The sequence below is a fragment of the Danio aesculapii genome, chromosome 8 (genome assembly GCF_903798145.1).
Source record: "Danio aesculapii chromosome 8, fDanAes4.1, whole genome shotgun sequence".
Lineage (NCBI taxonomy): Eukaryota > Metazoa > Chordata > Actinopteri > Cypriniformes > Danionidae > Danio > Danio aesculapii.
Window position 1 is genome coordinate 51,234,566 of NC_079442.1, and position 22,877 is coordinate 51,257,442.

Sequence of the window (22,877 nt, forward strand, 5' to 3'; positions counted from 1 at the left end):
TGGATTTTTCATTTGTTCATAGTCGTGACCTATCTGTTAAATCGTTTGATCAACTTAAAAAAAATGTGTCAAAAGCTTACAAAATGAAATAAAGGAAATAAAATGTAGATTCTAAAAATATGAATTTCATAACCTTTTTTGGGTATATTAGCAAGGCACACAGTGTATGCTTCAACCAAATTTTATATAAAATATATTCCAAAATCTGCTTAAAAGCCTTTTAACATATAAAACATCATGGACATTATTATGGCCAAGTTTGATATAAATCTCTCTTCTATACAATCTTAAATTAAATATGAAAATTTTACCTTCTGTGTTTGTCTCATATGAGGAAAATATGAAATGATATTCTCATTTACATACAGTAACATCTTTCTTTTTCTCCACATGTTAATAGATTTTTTAAAAGAAACCCTGGTGGCTCTGATTAATGGCATTGTGGCATTTAGGGATCAAACCATCATTGTTCTTATTGGAAATAAAGCAAAAAGAAATAAATAAATTTCACAAAAAGTGTAAACACATCACAGAACAAAAGCATTTCTATTGTCCAGAACTTTCATCATTGTATAAAACTGCACTCTCCATTAATTGGAGTCATTGTAACAATGATATTTTATCAGGTGTGTAATAAATACTCATGTAGACCTGATATTAAAAGACCTAATTCAATTACACCTAATTATTTATGCAAAATAAGAACATAATATGTTAAATTATGTTACATAATTTGGCTTAATACATTAAGATCAGTGATATTTGGTAGGTTCCGTTGGTAAAACCTTTGGTAGGTATTGTTTACTTGTTGGCTACATTTAAATTTTAGCATACAAAAATTGTATTTGTTGACATTCATAAAACACGTTATTACACTAATAAGTCATGCAATCATTTAACAGAAAAAAATTGACACCATTTCATGTTCGGGTCATTTTTAACCCACATATGTCAGACACATATCAGGGCAACCTTCTTGCTGTGAGACAACAGTGCTAACCACTGAGCCACTGTGTCGCCTGCTGTCAAAAATATTTTTTGTTAAATTAGCAAGTTGTATTAATGACAAAAATACTTTGGTGTAATTTATTCAGCCTTCTCCCCCTTTGGACTTTTATTGATTACAAATGAAAATTAAAAAAAGTAATGTGAAATTAATCTGAGGTTGCAGCGGATGCCCTTCCAGCTGCAACCCATCACTGGGAAAGTGAAACTTTATGCACATTAAAATTATTTTCTTGGTATACGACAATTTATTTAAACTTTTTTTATTTAAAATGTTTTTCATCAAAACACAAGTATTATTTAAGTTTTTTCTTAAAATCCAACTTTATTCTCAAAAAATTACTTTTTTTTTCTCAAAACACAAGTTTATTCTTGAAATGTGATGACTTTATTGTCAACATTTTATTTAACTTTTTTTTCTCAATTTTGAGTTTTTTTCCCCAAAATCCAACTTTATTTTGTAAAACATTAAGCTATTTATTTCTCAACACAAATTTATTCTCAAAAATTAGCATTTTTTTCTCAAAACAAGTTTATTCTCAAAGTTAGTCTTAACATTTAATTGAAACTTTTTTCCCTCAAAATTGGTTTTTTTTACTCAAAATCCAACTTTTTTCTCAAAAATTTACGAGTTTTTCCTCAAAACAAAGTTTATTCTTGACATGTAATGACTTTATTCGTAACATTTTCTTAACTTTTTCTCAAAATTTAGTTTTTTTTTCTTTCTCAAAATCCAACTTTATTTTTAAAAATTAGCTATTCTTTTCTCATTTTTTTTCTCAAAACAAATTTATTCTTGAAATGTAATGACTTTATCCTCAACATTTTATTTAAACTTTCTGAATTTAATGGTTTTTTTTCTCAAAATTCAACTTAATTCTCAAAAATGTGCTATTTTTTTCTCAAAACAAGTTTATTAAAACTGAAATTAAAACTTTTTCTCAAGTGTTTCTTTTTTCTCAAAATCCAACTTTATTTTCCAAAATCAGATTTTTTTTTTCTCAAAAGTTTATTCTTAAACTGTAGTTAATTTATTCTCTACATTTTATTTAAACGTTTACTCAATTTAATGAGTTTATTCTCAATATGTTATTCTCAAGATCCAACTTTACTCATCTTTTTTTCTTAAAACAAGCTCATTCTCAACATTTAATTTAAAAACCAATTCTCAATTTTGAGGTGTTTTCTTTTCTCATAATCCAACATTATTCTTAATTTTCTCAAGCATTTTTAGCATATTCTCAAGTCAAACATGTAATCATATTCTGCGCTCATCTGCTTGCCTGTATGTGATTCTGCATCATCAATATATGTATGTTGAATTTGATCATTTAATATCAGGGTTTTAGTATTTGATGACACATTCAGGGTTTTTCACCTTTATGTTTTTTAGAGATTGCTGAATATAAATCAGAACTTGCAGTTTGTCTTTTTGTTTTGTTCTTTTCTTTTTTACATGTAAATATCTGTGACTTAAAACAGGCTTATGTTTCACCTTTTCATTCCAGTCTGAAAATTATGAATAAGTCATAATTTAATAAATCAGAAAGTGGTCACAGTTTACAAACACTGCACAAATCATTTTCTTGCTTAGTGTTTTTGTCTTGTTTTCTATTAGAAATATGTGAAATTTCTGGAACTCAAGAAACAAGTTGCTGATTTTTAAAGGTTTTTAGGTTGAACACATTAAACTGATATAAACCATCAAGCTGAATCTTGTGCAACTTAAAAAAATAAGAAGCTTGATTTACTTGTTTAAATAAGAATATATATATATATATATATATATATATATATATATATATATATATATATATAGATATAGATGGATGGATGGATGGATGGATGGATGGATGGATGGATGGATGGATGGATGGATGGATGGATGGATAGATAGATAGATAGATAAATTACTAATGCTTAGCTTCTTAGACTTTACACACCTGAAACTTGTCTATAGCACTTGTTTGCTGCTCTTATAGTTGTGTAAATTGCTTCCTTGTCGTCATTTGTAAGTCGCTTTGGATAAAAGCGTCTGCTAAATGACTAAATGTAAATGTGTGTATATATATATATATATATATGTGTATATGTGTGTGTATATATATATATATATATATATATATATATATATATATATATATATATATATATATATATAGTAGATATATCTATATATATATATATATATATATATATATATATATAGTAGATATATCTATATATATATATATATATATAGATATATCTATATAGATATATATATTTTAAATTAATACTTGATACGTTTTTCAGTAAATAAAACTTCATACTGTAAATATTTTTCCTCTCAAACAAATGTATCTTGATGTAAAAGTATTTCCATATTTACAGTATCAAACAAGACAAATGCACTGAATAAGAGAATCATATTTTGCATGTTTTATCATCTATATTGCTCCAGCAGTCTTGCTTTCAGTGTTTTCTCCATCAGCTTTTACACAGAAGGCACGTTCAGCCTCTCTGCTTTTAGATGTCTTTCTGAAATGGTCAAAGTTGGTGTTTCGTGTGTGTGTTAGATGAGTCTCTCTTCTGGAGGCACCTTCAGCACGCTGCCCATCTCCAGTCGTGCTCCTGCTGCCTCCTGCCGGCTGGGGCTGTATGTTCCCTCCGAGCGGCGCTTCTTCCGAGCGCTGAAGATCAGGCAGAGCAGAGCCAGAGCCGCCAGCAGTACGGAGAGACCCGCCAGAGGGACCAGGAGCAGCAGCCACGGCCACAGCTCCTGCTGAAGCTGCTTCTAAACAAGGCAAGGCAAGGCAAGTTTATTTCTATAGCACATTTCATACACGATGCTAATTCTAAGTGCTTTAAACAAACAAGAATTAAACGAGTATAAGAAATAAGATTGAAAACAGATTAAAATGGCTTAAAACAGGATTTTAAAGGAATGAAAAAAAAAGAAAGACATAATAGTGTGATCTGTGGGATGTAGCACAGTGTTCATTCAGTAAAGGCACAGCTAAACAGATGTGTTTTCAGTCTTGATATGAATTAGCCTAATGTTGGAGCACATCTGATCATTTCTGGGGGTGCAGTTAGTAGCTGAAGGCAGATTCACCCTCAGCGGTGGATTTAGGCATGGGCAATATGGGCGATCGGCCATGGGTGGTACGGGGAAACAATGCAAAAAAAAAAAAGTCCCCTAGTAAAAGCATTGGGATACGATTTAGTTTATGCAAGTGTATTAAATTAGAGTGGCTGAAATAAAGACATTAGGGTTCATTCTCATTTGAAATCTTTTGCATGCACAAGTTTGTTATTCTCTTATTCTCAACGCTGGTGAAAGCAAACTGACGCATGCGCACAGAAAACCATTCCCGCATGCCTCACACGCTCCTGTGTGAATCCCGGTTGTTTGCATGCACGCAGATAAAATACGCACCGCTCATGCGCCGTGAAACCGGTGTCCTGACATTTTATCCTAACTGTCAGATTATGCTACCAACACTGTATTTGGATGGTTCTGAGGTTGGGGTTAGGGATGAGGGAGGTTAGGGTGATATTACAGCTTTATATCACACTACTTCACATTAAAATGTACACAGGTAGCAAAATCTGATGGGTAGCAAATTACGAGCCTTTTATGTAGAGGTGTCGGCACGCAGCGAGTTTTGCAAGTTGACAAAACTAAAGTTTATGTATTATGATGACGTTACTTTCACTAAGCATGGCTATAAAGCAGAAAGGAGGGATAAAGAGTCAGGGAGGTAAGACTTCATATCATTAATTCTCGCCATGAGTCGGGTCTAAGACAACAGATAATTGTCATAATATCATGCAAAAGATTTCTTAAGTGATCTTAGCATATGACTCCAGTCGTTACATTGTTTTTTCTAGTAACACTTAGGATTGATTTCTGTTATTTACTGTATATGGAATATAATTGTAAAATAATATTGATAATCATATATCTAAATGGGCGGCGCAGTGGGTAGCGATGTCACCTCACAGCAAGAAGGTCGCTGGTTCAGTTGGCATTTCTGTGTGGAGTTTGCATGTTCTCCCCATGTTGGCGTGGGGTTCCTCCGGGTGTTCCGGTTTCCCCCCACAGTCCAAACACATGTGCTAACCACTTGTTAAGTATGACGTCATGCGAAGCGGCTTCCAGGTCCAAGTGCTATATCAAACTGTATGGGGAGACTCATGAAATTGTAATAATAAACGTTTACGAAGCGATGTAATACTTTCGAAAATCACGATCGCAATATATATGTGTCCATGTCTAATATCCGGTGGCCAGAAAGTGATTCATTTTTTTATAAATTGTTAAAGTTTTGGTATTTGTGATGCAGCAAGCCCAGAGATTGTTGTGTACACTATGACTTTCAATAAAATTCACTTTAATATGTGATATGAATAAAAAGTGATCATAAACGAATATTTTCTCAGGTCAAATGAGTGGCGGCTTGGACCCGGAAACAGTATTACATACATCAACATGTCACTACTTAACAAGCAGATAGGAGAATTGGGTAAGCTAAATTAGCCATGGTGTATGTGTTTGAATGCGAGTGTATGGGTGTTTCCCAGTGATGGGTTGCAGCTGGAAAGGCATCTGCTGTGTAAAACATATGCTGGATTAAGTTGGCAGTTCATTCCGCTGTGGTGACCCCTGATTAATGGAAGGACAAAAAAAAAATTAATAAATATAAATAAATTGTTATATTCATTGAAAAATAAATATAACTGTATAAAGGAGGGGGGAAGGGGGAGTATGGGGTGGTTTGCCCAGGGTGCCATTTAAACTAGAACCGCCACCGACTGAACTCGTGGCATTTCTCATTTCAGGTTTTTTTTTAAACATTTAAAAAAAGTTTTAAAATGTCTTAAATCTCAAAAGCTAAATTTCAGGCCTCAAAAAGTCTTAAATCTATTCAAATGTTGTGTTGTATGTCTTAAATCTTTTTTAACATGTCTTAAAGGGAACATAGTTTACCTCTTTTTTATGATTTAATATTAATATTATGGTTCTTCTGAGTGTGCCAGTTTAGGTTCAGTTTAAAACACAATTCAGATTTGTTTATTATAATGTGTTAAAAAGTGTCATGTTGGGGGCGTGTCCACAGCTCGCTGATTTAGGGGTGTGTTGCTTCACATGTAAATTAGTTCCGGCTTCCCGCCAACGTAACAAGGGGGCGGGGCCATGAGCTCACCCGCTCTGCGTTTGCAACAGAGTCTGACAGGCAGACTGCAAAGGGAGCTGGAGTGAGAGGTACAGCATTTAGTCGTACATGTACGACTCGGACACAGACCAAGCAGAGAGTACAAAATCATTTGTGTCTTTGTACAGTTTTACAGCCAACTGTGTGCTAGTTTCAAGTGCCGAGCTTGTACACAGAAACTAATAACCACACACACTGAATTAACTTTGACTGAGGCACCGGATGCGCCGCTCGAAGCCGCGACACGGCACACCAGACACTCTCTGTGGCGCGGCAGAAACATGAAGTGTCCCGAATCGTCGCGCCACGCATTTTTGAATTCTAAACATAGGTTTCTGCAGCGGTCCGCGGCGCCCAGCCGTCGACTTGAGTGTACCCTGATAGAAACCGATGTTTAGAACTCTAAAACGCATGCTAGTTAAGATCACAGGGAGCTTCTGGGATCGCGAGAAATGCAAACGGCTGAAGTATAAGGTAGACTCAATGAGAAGTACACATGTTTGCAAACCTACCTAAAGATACAACCAATAATTCTGATTAGAGCGATAATGTGGAGAATATTGATCTTGTGTTGAGCCCAATGAGCCTTGCATCTAAAAATAGAGCTAGCGTGTTCCTTTAGTGATATCGCTTCGACTCACGCTGAAAATGGCGGACGTGAATCAACAAACTGAGGATATGATGACGCGCCTGTCAATCAATATTGGTGGGCGGGGGGACCGCTCTCCTACGTAAAGGTGCGGTCGGTTTGAAAACAGCTCCAATTGGTCCACCGTTTTTATGTTGTTAAATTGAAAAAAAAGCACTGGGTGTGCTTGTATCACCCCAATATGACGGTCTATACACCATACATGCACATATGTCTGTCCAAACAGCTTGAAAAGTAGATTTTCTACCATAGGTGCCCTTTAATGTTTAATTGTTCATGTACAGCTATCGAATCTGGCCATTAACACCCATACAATCACCAACAATTCATCTCAATAAAACTGTTTACTTAGCATTTAATTACTTTACACAGTAACACTTGCTTAAAAGTTACTTAAAAGTTTACTTAAAACTTAAAAGTCTATTTACTGCTGAGGATACTGACCTGACCTATATTTTTATATTATTTAGTTATTATTATTGTAGACTGAAGCAATTGACAGCCAGATGTTTTGTTCTATTCTTGCTAAGGGTTTCATGGTTTGTGAATTAATATATTTGAACAAAAAAAATCATACAAATGTATTATTATTGTATTATTAAATGTATTAATCAAATTTTTTAATTTGCAATTAAAAATCTTTTCTAATTGGGACATTTGAAAAAAATCCTGAGCATTTAGCCCTGTATAAGTCTGAAAATTTCATTCATAATGGTCTTAAATTTAACTTGGTAAAACCTGCAGAAACCCTGAATTTACTTGATCCTGATCTGAGTGATCTGTTAGGTTTTTATTCCGTGAGCATATCTGTAATGTATTGAGATCCTAGGTCATTTAGACAAGTAATAATACTATTCTGAGTGTAACTACCAGTGTAATAACGTGAGGACAGAAGAGGAACGGGAAGTAGAAACTCACAGTAATCTGACAGTTTTCTCCACTGAAGTCCGGCAAACACTCACAGAAGTAGAGATTGTGTCTGTTCACACATGAGCCTCCGTTCAGACACGGCTCGGACACACACTCGTCTATATCCAGCTCACACCTGCAGAACAACACACACACCTGTATTGCAATTGAAATTGGAATGCAATGCAACTTCTTTAAGTACATAAATGCAGATTTCCTATTGTTTTATTGGTTTTGTTTAGGGCAACGCAGTGGCGCAGTAGGTAGTGCTGTCGCCTCACAGCAAGAAGGTCACTGGTTCGAGCCTCGGCTGGGTCAGTTGGTGTTTCTGTTTGGAGTTTGCATGTTCTCCCTGCGTTCACGTGGGTTTCCTCCGGGTGCTCCGGTTTCCCCCACAGTCCAAAGACATGCGGTACAGGTGAATTGGGTAGGCTAAATTGTCTGTAGTGTATGTGTGTGTGAATGTGTGTATGTGTTTCCCAGTGATGGGTTGCGGCTGGAAGGGCATCATCCGCTGCGTAAAACAAATGCTGGATGAGTTGGCAGTTCATTCCGCTGTGGCGACCCCAGATTAATAAAGGGACTAAGCCAAATGAATAAATGAAGTTATTAGCCATTGACATCAATAGTGGAAAGAGGCTAACTAGGCCAAAAAGAAAATGAATGAATGGTTTTGTTCATATTGGTTTGCTCCGGTTTCCCTCACAGTCCAAACACATATGCTATAGGTGAATTGAATAAACTAAATTGGCTGTAGTGAATGAGTGTGTATGGGTGTTTTCCCAGTACTGGGTTGCAGCTGGAAGGGCATCCGCTGTGTAAAACATATGCTGGATAAGTTGGCGGTTCATTCCGCTGTGGCAACCCCTGATGAATAAAGGGACTAAGCCAATTGAATGAATGAAGTTATTAGCCATTGACATCAATAGTGCAAAATAAAAATACTAGAATAAAAAAAACATTTGTGGGAAAACAATTAGAATGCAATGGAAATTGTTTAAATATACATAAATGCAGATGTACTTTTTTCATTGTTGTAAAAGAAATCATCGTTATATTACATACAGTATGTCTCGTGATTACATTAAGACATGACCTTAGACATGACCCCAATTTTAACCATTTAAACAGAATACAAAATAGAAAGAAGTATAATCCTGAAATAAATAAAATGTAGAAACTGAAGTAATTAGCCATTGACATCGATAGTTGGAAATAAAAATAATATGGAAGTCAATGGCTACTGGTAAACAACATTATCAACAACTATATCTAAACTCAAACATGTATTTCAGAGAACAGAGAGTGACAGATTAATGTAAGTACATGAAGTAAATCAGAATTCAATGCTGATCAGGCCAGTGGTTCAGATTTTTACTTGCCCTGCCAAAATTTTTACTGGCCCCACCAAAAAAATAAGTTAATAGACATTTCTTAGCTACAAATTTGAAATGATGTGTCAAAAGCCATTGTATACATACACTTTTTATTCAGCATATATATTTATTATATATATATATATATATATATAAGCATAGGTATACTTAGGCAGAAGGTATACTAATTCTAGATGGGCAAGGTCCAACAGATATTTGTATTCATTTGTTCCAACTGTAGTTGGGTTACTAAACAAGCTTTAAGTTTCTTTTTTTTTTTCCTCCCTTACCATGATTATTGTATTGTTTACTGTTATTTTATGTTGTTGAGTGTGACTTGTTGCCGTCAACTGTTGGCTATTGCTGTAAACCTAATTGCCCTTTTGGGACAATAAAGATATTCTAATCTAATCTAAAATGTGCGCTTTAATTTTGACACCCACAGACATCGTCACCAAATATAGATCAGAGAGGTCAGACTTTCTCATACAGAGCCTCAGCTGTCAAGTTTTGTAAAAATCTATTTATTGAATTAATCAATCTATTAAAAAACTTTGGCTAAAATTCTGCATTATAGGCTTAAATGACAGAAATAACAAATGAACCAGTGTTGTGCCAAGAAATGCACCCCTGCTTTAAATTGCACCTCTCTGAAATGTGCATATATTAACTTCAATTGATTTTTAAAAATTGATAATAGAGTTATGAAAACTAATGACAGTGACTGAGGTGAGTTCCATGAATTAAACCCTTACCTTACAGAAGATATATTATTAAATAAATGAATAGATTTGATTTAAATACAATACTGATTACAATTTTATGTTTCTCGTTTGTTTAAAACTCACCAAAATGCCTAATTTTAGAAACAGGCTCATTACATCAGTCAATATTTGCATTTTGTCAATATTTGCATTACTGTCAATATTTGTATTTTTCATTTATTTGTAAACCTACTTTTCAAATGCATTTCACTTCTTGTTCTTGCTTGATCCCTCAAAATAATAATATTAGATTACGTTTTTAATCAATTACAGCCTTTAATTTTTTTAAAAATGCAGACTAAGAATGCTAATGAAAGTCTAAGAAGGGGATGCGTGCATTTTACCGCAGGGGTGCATTTCTCATCACAACACCGGGACTGCAGTCTGATCATCAAGCAGATTAATGTTGATCTTTTTCAACGTGTCAGTGCAGACATTAACAAAACAACAGGCCTAATACAAAATATTCTAAGATTAAAATCTGATCAAATTATCAGATGGTAACTTCGCGCAATGTTTCCTAACAGAATAACAGCTCTCGTTAATATTTCAGCATGCTTTCACTTTCATATTTGACATGAAACGCACATTTACAGGTAGGAATGACATCCCGCCCTACTCCTCATTCTCTCTTCATATAGCTGTATATATGGCTAATACATATCCATAATAAACTTTGATATAGCCTGGTTCAATAGTTCATTGGATCGTTTTGTTTTCTCACTACAATCGATCCACTCAATCAAGCCGAGACCACCTCATTCAGGCGATCTCAGGCCGACTGATTTGGCACGGACCCAAGCGCAATTGCGGGATTCACATATGCCAGACGAACCGCGCTTACTGGGCCAACGAGACAGACACGTCTGGGTGTGAAAGCACCCTGTATTTACATGCAATTGACAAACAGCCAGCGGGCAGTCCTTATTGTCGAGCCATGTAAATTTCATTTTTAGTAAACTAGGTTTCTTTACGTTTTTGTAGCGTAATATACAACACCAATCCAGACAATATATGACGTTACGCTATTACAAATGTTCATAAAAGTCACTTTTTCTAACTTTTTTCAAGGTTAAACGTTGTCGGAAGAAAGATCGATGTCCCATAATGCAATTCAAACTGCTAATTTACATATTATTTTACAGTATAGGGCTGTGATGTGGTTATGTGATGCAAGATATCACCTGACTCCAGTGAAGCCTGGCCTGCAGGTACAGTTGGCTCCCCATGATCCTTCACTGCAAACGCCTCCATTCTCACACTGCAGATCCACATCACACTCACGAGGAGGAAAACGCCAGCTGGTGGAGGACACGCACTGAGTTAAAGCAACAATACCTAATTTTGGCCACTAGAGGGCCTGTATTCACAACAAACAAAGGCATATTTTGATGAGTGTTGAATCGTGGGAGTTGTGGTTCATTTACTTTTAAGGGTAAAGTGTTACGGTCCTGAAAATTTCACACAGTAATTTTCATATTTATTTTGTTGTGTTCATATCTTAGAAAATTAGCCACACACAGAAAGCCTGCACACTCAGATGCATATTAATTAATCCATAGCTAAAACAAACGCAAAACAATTCCGAGTCAGTTCACAAAGTGATTTGGTAACTCACCTTTTCCAGATTAAATTTCATCTGCAACAACAATGAAAACTTTTATAAAGATGTGCATGAACTTCTGCAAACACCTGAGGAGTTTTCTCCGCATGAAACACTACTATCATGCAGATACATCACTGTAACACGTTTTTAATCAACAACATTTGAGCTGGTTTTAGTCCTTAGCTCTTTCATTTTCATTTTATTTAAAATATATTTAACTTGCTTGTTAATTAAATCCTATTTTGTTATTTAACCTATTATTTGTATGCAACAGTCAAGTGTGTAGGGGTTAATTTGATATGAAGAAAAGGAAATCATTTGTTTTTGGCATGCTGATTTATGTATTAATTATATATGTACATTTATCGTGAATATTGGTCAATATTATCACCTTGGAATTTTGAAATTATTGCTTTTTTTTTTTTTGAGTATAGACTATTCAGTTCATAAGAGCAGTTTCATCTTTTATGAAGTTTTAAAAATAAAATCAGTTGTTTACTGTAAAAAAATATATCATTTCGAAATATTCATATATATATCGGCCTCCAAATCTGAAGAGTTATCGATATCGGCCAAAAAATCCATATCAGTGCATCACTTCAAACATTTAACTAAAATAGGCTTCTTTCACCTACGTAACATTGTGCAGATTAGACATTTTCTATCACGGCCTGATGCAGAAAGGCTTATCCATGCCTTTATTACTCACTCTTTGGGGGCCTACCAGCAAGCTCTCTGAGACGTTTACAGTACATTCAAAATTCTGCTGCATGTGTTTTGACCAGAGATGTATAAAGTACTAGAGACCCAGACTTAAGTAAAAGTACAAGTACTCTATCAAAAAGTGACTTGAGTAGAAGTAAAAGTGCTCTTTAAGCACCATACTTAAGTGGAAGTACTAAAGTATTCAACATTTTTTGTACTTAAGTATTGCAAGTAGTTTATTTCAAAATTTACTACTCAAGTACTGAAAGTAAAAGTACAAGTATTGTGTAATGTAGTTATTAAAGAAAGCAGTCAAAAGACATAATATTGTTTTGTTTATTTTAAATCTCTTTTTTGGGGGCACGTCATTAAGCAGAACGAAAAGAAACATGACTTACAATACTGTTTTTCTCTCACGCTTGAACCACAGATCTGACAGATTATAACAGCTTTAACACACACCTTTCAAAGTTGTGTGTCACAAAAACAGTCCATAATCCACTCAAAACGCTATTGAAACCCATTTTCGGAGCACAATTTACTGGTTGTAAACGCTGTAAACGAACGTTCTAATTCACTTGATTTTGATTTTATTGTAAAAAAAAGAAAACGTGTATATTACTGTGTTAAATGAAAATCTGAAATATTTTATGGCTTATGGCTATGATTTAGTATTCAAAAATGTTTCATTTTGATTATGTTTTAATTAAATTGGTCTTAAACTTCATATTTTTCATATTTTTATAGTATATTTATTCATTCTGGTACTTTTACCATAAACCAACATCTCAACCATTTGGTAGAGGCTGCAAGAAATGCAATAAATAAAAAAAATTCTATTGTTTTTTTTCTTGGTGTGACAGTTAAATGGTTACTTGTAATAAAATTGTGTCCTTTAATACAGCAGTAATATATATGAACTGTACCCTTAATTTGACCCGCTCAAAGAAAACACTCTTTCTGAATGTATCAAACAAAACTCATGCACAGAAGACAGCATGAGCATTTATAGCAAATAAACTAATGCAAATATTCTTCCGCCTGCTTTTTAAACGCTGACAGGCGAGGTCTTACACCCCTTTGATTGGTTATTGTCTTCACCTTCTCAACAGAAAGGGCTGCTATCGGCTTTAGAAATGAAAGCGTTGTTCACTGATGGCGGGAAGAATAGCCGCGGTTACAGTCTATGTATGTATAATACGCGGTTATCACAGGTAATCTATAAAGTTACGTCACAAACAGGCCAGCGGGTCAAATGTCCAAAGTGAGAGCGGCAGAGATGGAGTCTCACAACATTTCTCTCTAGTAGTGAAATAGCGGCTCGTGTGCTGTGCCGCCTTCACTCGCCCTCGCGCCTCCGTCCTTCGCCATAGTATTGCGACACCGCACATAGGAGATAAATGACGTCCGTACGTAATAACCCGTTATGATCTATTACTGAACTGATATCGACCATTTTGACACCTCTAGTAACGAGTAACGATGCAGCTCATAAAAAATCTATCGGAGTAAAAGTATTAAACTCATCGAAAAATATGTACTTAAGTAAAAGTGGAAGTAGGAGAAAAAAACAATACTCCAGTAAAGTACAGATACTGCCTTTTAGTACTTAAGTACAGTAGTGAAGTAGTTCTACTTCGTTACTATACATCTCTGGTTTTGACACACTTCCTCACGCCACCATATCACTCCTGTACTTCAGCAACTTCACTGGCTTCCTGTTAAGTCACGTATTGATTTTAAGACTCTGATTTTAACATATAAAGCAGTGCATGGGCTAGCACCTGACTACATCTCCCACTCAAAGTTTTCGTTCTTCATCTGGACTTTTGTATACTTCATCTTCATCTGTTCATCATGCATAGCAATGATTGTCGGAGTATGTACGGGAACTGTCATATCATAAAATATGCTGATGATTCTGTGATTGTGAGTCCTCCATGATCAGGATTTGGGGCATGGTCCTGTTGTGGAAGAATTTACATCCTGGTGTGATAGATTTTCTCTCCAGTTGAATGTAAATAAACAAAAGGCATAGTGATAGATTACAGGAACAGATATTCCCCAGCACAACAGATATTAAAGGTTTGGACATTGAAATTGTGGACACATAAATATCTTGAGGCCGTTATTGACAATATGTTGACATTTCAACTTCACACTTGGATGGTTTCAGGTTTGTACCTCTATGATGACACTGTTTTATTACTATTCATTGAATCTGTTTTATCCTTCTGCATTGTAGCTTGGTACGGTAGTCAAACAAAGTGTCAAACAAGAACAGGTTGAGTAGCCTGGTGAAGGTGGCAGGCTAGACCATTGGTTTTAACCAAACTGGTCCAATGGTAATTAACCATACTGGTGTTTTAAAGAGAGCTTAGACTATCCTATGCACCCTGGATCGCCCGTTGTACTCTGTGTTTCAGCTGCTGCCATCAGGATGTCGTTTTAGAGTTCCTATTTGCAGGACAAATAGAGTTGGAAATTCTTTTATAATGGTGGCCATTAAATGAGTCCAGGGGGAGGGAGATGCACCTACAAAGTGATGTATTGTATGTTGTGGGGTAATATTTTGTTAATGTGTACATGGAACTTCACCTGTGTTACGGCACCTTGCTGCAATTTTAGTTTCCCTAAATGGGAAAATAAAGTTGAGTCTGAGTCGTTTTTCGCTGTATCAGCCACGCTGTAAACTAAAGACTACGGGTGGTCGTGCTTTTTCATACAGTGCGTCTAAGCTATGGAATGGCCTACCCACCAGCATCAGGAATGCCGTTTCTCTGGTCTGTTGTAAGAAACTTCACAAGACTAACCTTTTTACCGTTGCTTTTAACTTAGATTGACTATTTTTGTTAATTTCATCATCCAATTGTATTGAATCGTTCATATTTTATTGTTTTATTGTTGTCTTTTTTATTGTTTTGCTTTGTTTGCCTTGTATGCCTTCTAGCGCTTTGGGTCTGAGAAAAGTGCAGTATAAATAAAATGTATTATTATTGTTGTTATTATCCCTTATACAGGGGGGCTAATAATTCTGACTTCCACTGTACAGTAGCTGTATAGTCATTGTTAAGACTCACCGGCAGTATGGCCCGGTGTGGCCAGGCAAACAAACACACGTGTATCCGCTGACAGTAGCCACACATGACCCTCCATTCTCGCATTGATGATCCTTGCACTGGTCCACCTCCAAATCACAGTTCTTCCCACCAAATCCAACAGGACACCGGCACTCATAATCTCCCAGCAGATCCCGACAGGACCCCCGAACACATGGCTGCTCTCCACACTCGTCAATATTCTCCTGGCAGCGCTCGCCGGTCCATCCTGGAGCACATTTACACACGGCGAGATTGAAGAGATCAGTGCATGTGCCATTATTCAGGCAAGGCTTGGAAAGACATAAAGGAGATCCAATGCATCCTATATGAGGCTCCAGCATCCCGCCGATTCGGATGAATTGAGTTTTTTGTGGCGCCTCTTCATCTAGAGGTCCAAAAAATGGTAGGTAAACTCCACCGATGCGCACTTCGCCCAAACACCCAGTGTAATTTTCTGCCAGCATCACAGTGGAGGAGTTAAAAAAGTCTACCTTTCCAGCAGGAGAAAGGCTGAATCCTGCAGGAGTTCCATCTATTGACATATGCCAACGAAACGCTGATATTCTGGAGCTGGATGCATAGAGCTCCACTCTATGCCATTCTCCATCAGAAACAGTGACGTCGCTGGTGAAAGCGTGAACTTCAAGACTGTTACTGTCACGAAACTTCACGATGATGGAGGAGTTTAGTAGCCCCATGCAGAAGAACTCGATTCGGTTGGAGGAGCGTAAAATCGTCCCGTTTTCTTCTCGCGTCCGCAGCTCCATTGAAATGCTCATCACAGGCTCAAAAAATGAGGCATTTGCGCTGAACTTTAAAGCATTGTTTTCAAATGTAGCGTTGGCTAAACCTGGAGTGAACAAAACACATTGGATTAGCCATTTGCTCAGTCACAAACCTGACAGAAACTGAATACAGCAGCGTTTGAGGTCTGAGGTAAAAAAAGATTTTAAATGTTTTAAAGAAGTCTCTTAACGCTTAGAAATGTGTGGCAAAGAGCTTTGGATTATAATTTTTATGAGGATCAGTGGGAGACTATATGCCAGAATACTCTCATTCCCCTTTCCAGTAATAAAAACGTTGAACAAAACTATACATTTATGCATGGGTTGTATCTGACCCCACTTTGTTTGAGCAAAATGTACCCCAATGTATCATCCAGGTGTCACAGATGTAAAATCTATTTAGGATCATTCATTCATCCATGTTCCTTCGGATTAGTCTCTATTTCAGAGGTCGCCACAGCAGAATGAACCGCCAACTATTTCCGGCATATGTTTTACTCAGCGGATGTCCTTCCAGCCGCAATTCACACACAAACACTAATACACTACGGCCAATTTAGTTTCAATAGTTCACATTTAGACACTGCTTGATGCTATTAGTAGGCTTGGCATGCTGTCCCGGGAGAGAACCCTGAGCTCGGAGATAATTGAGCTCCCGCCTGGTCAATAAGCATATAAAGGGGGTCCGAGATCAGGTAGGTCCCGAGAGCTCCCCTTAGAAAAATGAGGAAAAGGAGGAGATAGGGTGGAAGGGGGATTCTTCCAAAAAGAAAGATAAGGCGGTAGGGTAAAATTGGTCTATTTATTGTACGCTTGGATCACTCTGATTGGATTATTAGTGACTATGGATGAGAATCCAGCCGTGCTTAATCACATGCTCCTCTTGAATTTAGTTTATAAAAATTCATGTATTGCGCATGTGTTTGGACTGTGGGGGAAACCGGAGGACTCGTAGGAAACCCACAAGAACACAGGGAGAACAAGCAAATTCCGCACAGAAATGCCAACTGAACCAGCCGGGACTCGAACCAGCGGCCTTCTTGCTGTGAGACGACAGTGCTAACCACTGAGCCACTGTGCCGCCTATTCAGTATCAATAATGCATATATTTTGGGAATGCAAAACAGCTTTTCTTGAAAGCAGTGCAGAACTTCACAGCCAAAGCTTCGCAAACTCCATTAGACAACATTTATGTGGCTGTTGGTTTTTAGCTCTTTTGCTTTGGTGCCACTCTAGTTCCTTTCCCCCCCCTGTAACTTTTGCTTTGGTTATATTTCTGTGATTATTTCTATTTATTTTTAATTCCACTGTATAAAGCTCACAAGGGACTAAGCCGAAATAAAATGAATGAATGATTTAGCATGTTTGTTTGACTTAAAAGAATGAACCTCAGTGGATTTTGCATGGTTCTGCATCAAGCAAGCATTGACAAAGAGATCATTTGCATTTGATCAAATGTGGGATCCAGTCTTTTTTTCTAACACAACACAAGGACTAATAATGTTGTTTAAATTCTGTCATAATTGTAAGTTTCTTTACATCCATTACAGTTTATTTTTGTAGGTCATATATCTAATATGTTGCCATTTCCCCTGGTTTTATGCTTTATTTTACATTGTGCACAGATTGTTGTTACATGACGGGTTTTTCTGTCTGTTCTTTGTTTTTAATTGTCTTCAAAAACTATTATAAAAATATATTTTATAAACATGTCAATAAAGCACTGTTATATCCAATGAGTCAAAGAGAACTAAATCATCACTTCTTGATAAACTGGCACCAAATATCAGTGAAATGTAGCTTTCTCCTTTTTTCTTCTATAATAAAGTACTTGTGGCTGAAATGATGAGGACGAAATGCAATTAATGGTCATTCAGTCACTTATGACCCTTATACTCACACTCATAACCGTCAGGTAAATCCACACAGCGAGTCCTGGAGTCACAGGGGTCGCTAACACACCAGACACGAGTTTCACACGTCTTTCCAGAGAAGTCAAGCGGACAGAGGCACAAAAAGTCATTCCAGATGACCAGACATTTCCCTCCATTCAGACACGGCTTCATCTGCAAACACACACAGACAAATAAATCAGTCAAAAACCTGAGAGTATCTGAAAGTGAATAAGGCCGACTGTAAAGACAGAAATGCATTCAAAAGTTAACCAGCTAGCCAGCACTCACTTATAGGGATTTACACCCAGCTAACTTTAAATAGTAACACTTCTTGACCCCAGTGAACTACAAACAGAAATGAGGTATCATTGGAAAGAAGACACTTTGGGTTTTACCATGGTCCATCTAGAAACTTTCATGTTAAAAAATGTGTTAATTACTTAATTAATTTTATAATTATGCACATAGTTTACTTAGTTTTTAAGTCAACTAATCACTTTAAAAGCAACAGGTTTACTCACCTTTTAAAGTAAAGTCAACTAATCGCTTTAAAAGCAACGGTTTACTCACTTAGATGTATTAACACCAGGCTATCCGAACTGTTCCCAGGTACGTTTGACCCCCATTTCCCGGTTCGCTTGACAAGTGACATCTTGTTGTGACATTTCGCATGGTTCAATTTGTCTCGATAACTGCAAGTTAATCCTCTTCATATTACGCCCCTCTCTTGCAGTCTGCAGACAGATACACTTGAAAGCTAGTTGAAATTGCTATAAAAGCAACAGGTTTACTCACCTTTTAAAGCAAAGTCTAGTCACTTCAAAGGCAATGGGTTTACTCACTTATTTTAAAGTGAAATCAACTAATCACTTTAAAAGCAATGAGCAGGGTCTGTCTGCAGACTGCAAGACAGGAGCGTAACGTGAAGGGGCGTAACTTGTAGTATCTTAAAGGTGTAACTTGAAGTTATGGAGACCCACATCAAAACTATGTTGTCGGCAAGATGTTGCTGTACATCAGTTATTAACATCTACACCTACTCCACACCTATCCCAACCATCACAGTTATTAACGTACAGCCATTAACGCTGTACATCAGTTATTAACATCTACACCTACTCCACATCTATCCCAACCATCACAGTTATTAACGTACAGCCGTTAACGCTGTACATCAGTTATTAACATCTACACCTACTCCACATCTATCCCAACCATCACAGTTATTAACGTACAGCCGTTAACGCTGTACATCAGTTATTAACATCTATACCTACTCCACATCTATCCCAACCATCACAGTTATTAACGTACAGCCATTAACGCTGTACATCAGTTATTAACATCTACACCTACTCCACATCTATCCCAACCATCACAGTTATTAACGTACAGCCGTTAACGCTGTACATCAGTTATTAACATCTACACCTACTCCACATCTATCCCAACCATCACAGTTATTAACGTACAGCCGTTAACGCTGTACATCAGTTATTAACATCTACACCTACTCCACATCTATCCCAACCATCACAGTTATTAACATACAGCCGTTAACGCTGTACATCAGTTATTAACATCTACACCTACTCCACATCTATCCCAACCATCAGTTATTAACGTACAGCCGTTAACGCTGTACATCAGTTATTAACATCTACACCTACTCCACACCTATCCCAACCATCAGTTATTAACGTACAGCCGTTAACGCTGTACATCAGTTATTAACATCTACACCTACTCCACACCTATCCCAACCATCACAGTTATTATTAACGTACAGCCGTTAACGCTGTACATCAGTTATTAACATCTACACCTACTCCACATCTATCCCAACCATCACAGTTATTAACGTACAGCCGTTAATGCTGTACATCAGTTATTAACATCTACACCTACTCCACACCTAAACCTAACCATCATAGTTATTAACGTACAGCCGTTAACGCTGTACATCAGTTATTAACATCTACACCTACTCCACGTCTATCCCAACCATCACAGTTATTAACGTACAGCCGTTAACGCTGTACATCACTTATTAACATCTACACCTACTCCACATCTATCCCAACCATCAGTTATTAATGTACAGCCGTTAACGCTGTACATCAGTTATTAACATCTACACCTACTCCACATCTATCCCAACCATCACAGTTATTAACGTACAGCCGTTAACGCTGTACATCAGTTATTAACATCTACACCTACTCCACACCTAAACCTAACCATCAGTTATTAACGTACAGCCGTTAACGCTGTACATCAGTTATTAACATCTACACCTACTCCACGTCTATCCCAACCATCACAGTTATTAACGTACAGCCGTTAACGCTGTACATCAGTTATTAACATCTACACCTACTCCACATCTATCCCAACCATCAGTTATTAACGTACAGCCGTTAACGCTGTACATCAGTTATTAACATCTACACCTACTCCACGTCTATCCCAACCATCACAGTTATTAACGTACAGCCGTTAACGCTGTACATCAGTTATTAACATCTACACCTACTCCACGTCTATCCCAACCATCACAGTTATTAACGTACAGCCGTTAACGCTGTACATCAGTTATTAACATCTACACCTACTCCACGTCTATCCCAACCATCACAGCTATTAACGTACAGCCGTTAACGCTGTACATCAGTTATTAACATCTACACCTACTCCACGTCTATCCCAACCATCACAGTTATTAACGTACAGCCGTTAACGCTGTACATCAGTTATTAACATCTACACCTACTCCACGTCTATCCCAACCATCACAGTTATTAACGTACAGCCGTTAACGCTGTACATCAGTTATTAACATCTACACCTACTCCACGTCTATCCCAACCATCACAGTTATTAACGTACAGCCGTTAACGCTGTACATCAGTTATTAACATCTACACCTACTCCACGTCTATCCCAACCATCACAGTTATTAACGTACAGCCGTTAACGCTGTACATCAGTTATTAACATCTACACCTACTCCACGTCTATCCCAACCATCACAGTTATTAACGTACAGCCGTTAACGCTGTACATCAGTTATTAACATCTACACCTACTCCACGTCTATCCCAACCATCACAGTTATTAACGTACAGCCGTTAACGCTGTACATCAGTTATTAACATCTACACCTACTCCACATCTATCCCAACCATCACAGTTATTAACGTACAGCCGTTAACGCTGTACATCAGTTATTAACATCTACACCTACTCCACACCTATTCCAACCATCAGTTATTAACGTACAGCCGTTAACGCTGTACATCAGTTATTAACATCTACACCTACTCCACATCTATCTCAACCATCACAGTTATTACGTACAGCCGTTAACGCTGTACATCAGTTATTAACATCTACACCTACTCCACATCTATCCCAACCATCACAGTTATTAACGTACAGCCGTTAACGCTGTACATCAGTTATTAACATCTACACCTACTCCACACCTATCCCAACCATCACAGTTATTACGTACAGCCGTTAACGCTGTACATCAGTTATTAACATCTACACCTACTCCACACCTAAACCTAACCATCAGTTATTAACGTACAGCCGTTAACGCTGTACATCAGTTATTAACATCTACACCTACTCCACGTCTATCCCAACCATCACAGTTATTAACGTACAGCCGTTAACGCTGTACATCAGTTATTAACATCTACACCTACTCCACATCTATCCCAACCATCATTTATTAACGTACAGCCGTTAACGCTGTACATCAGTTATTAACATCTACACCTACTCCACGTCTATCCCAACCATCACAGTTATTAACGTACAGCCGTTAACGCTGTACATCAGTTATTAACATCTACACCTACTCCACGTCTATCCCAACCATCACAGCTATTAACGTACAGCCGTTAACGCTGTACATCAGTTATTAACATCTACACCTACTCCACGTCTATCCCAACCATCACAGCTATTAACGTACAGCCGTTAACGCTGTACATCAGTTATTAACATCTACACCTACTCCACGTCTATCCCAACCATCACAGTTATTAACGTACAGCCGTTAACGCTGTACATCAGTTATTAACATCTACACCTACTCCACGTCTATCCCAACCATCACAGTTATTAACGTACAGCCGTTAACGCTGTACATCAGTTATTAACATCTACACCTACTCCACGTCTATCCCAACCATCACAGTTATTAACGTACAGCCGTTAACGCTGTACATCAGTTATTAACATCTACACCTACTCCACGTCTATCCCAACCATCACAGTTATTAACGTACAGCCGTTAACGCTGTACATCAGTTATTAACATCTACACCTACTCCACGTCTATCCCAACCATCACAGTTATTAACGTACAGCCGTTAACGCTGTACATCAGTTATTAACATCTACACCTACTCCACATCTATCCCAACCATCACAGTTATTAACGTACAGCCGTTAACGCTGTACATCAGTTATTAACATCTACACCTACTCCACACCTATTCCAACCATCAGTTATTAACGTACAGCCGTTAACGCTGTACATCAGTTATTAACATCTACACCTACTCCACATCTATCTCAACCATCACAGTTATTACGTACAGCCGTTAACGCTGTACATCAGTTATTAACATCTACACCTACTCCACATCTATCCCAACCATCACAGTTATTAACGTACAGCCGTTAACGCTGTACATCAGTTATTAACATCTACACCTACTCCACACCTATCCCAACCATCACAGTTATTACGTACAGCCGTTAACGCTGTACATCAGTTATTAACATCTACACCTACTCCACACCTAAACCTAACCATCATAGTTATTAACATACAGCCGCGAGTTTCGGAGGATATTATAC

The 22,877-nt window shown here is 37.1% G+C and overlaps 1 protein-coding gene across 1 annotated transcript in view; it reads right to left on the minus strand.

Annotated features, from left to right (window-relative positions):
* Nucleotides 1–3,373: 3,373 nt before the first annotated feature.
* The window catches only part of crb2b (crumbs cell polarity complex component 2b), an 81,309-nt gene continuing 61,805 nt past the window's right edge, over nt 3,374–22,877 (minus strand). The window contains exons 10-14 of the mRNA XM_056463218.1: nt 18,002–18,167; nt 15,296–16,166; nt 11,089–11,205; nt 7,774–7,900; nt 3,374–3,781 (exon numbers count right to left, since the gene is read on the minus strand). Coding sequence (XP_056319193.1) covers nt 3,560–3,781; nt 7,774–7,900; nt 11,089–11,205; nt 15,296–16,166; nt 18,002–18,167 — 1,503 coding nt within the window. The 3' untranslated portion in view covers nt 3,374–3,559. The remainder of the gene's footprint in view (nt 3,782–7,773; nt 7,901–11,088; nt 11,206–15,295; nt 16,167–18,001; nt 18,168–22,877) is intronic.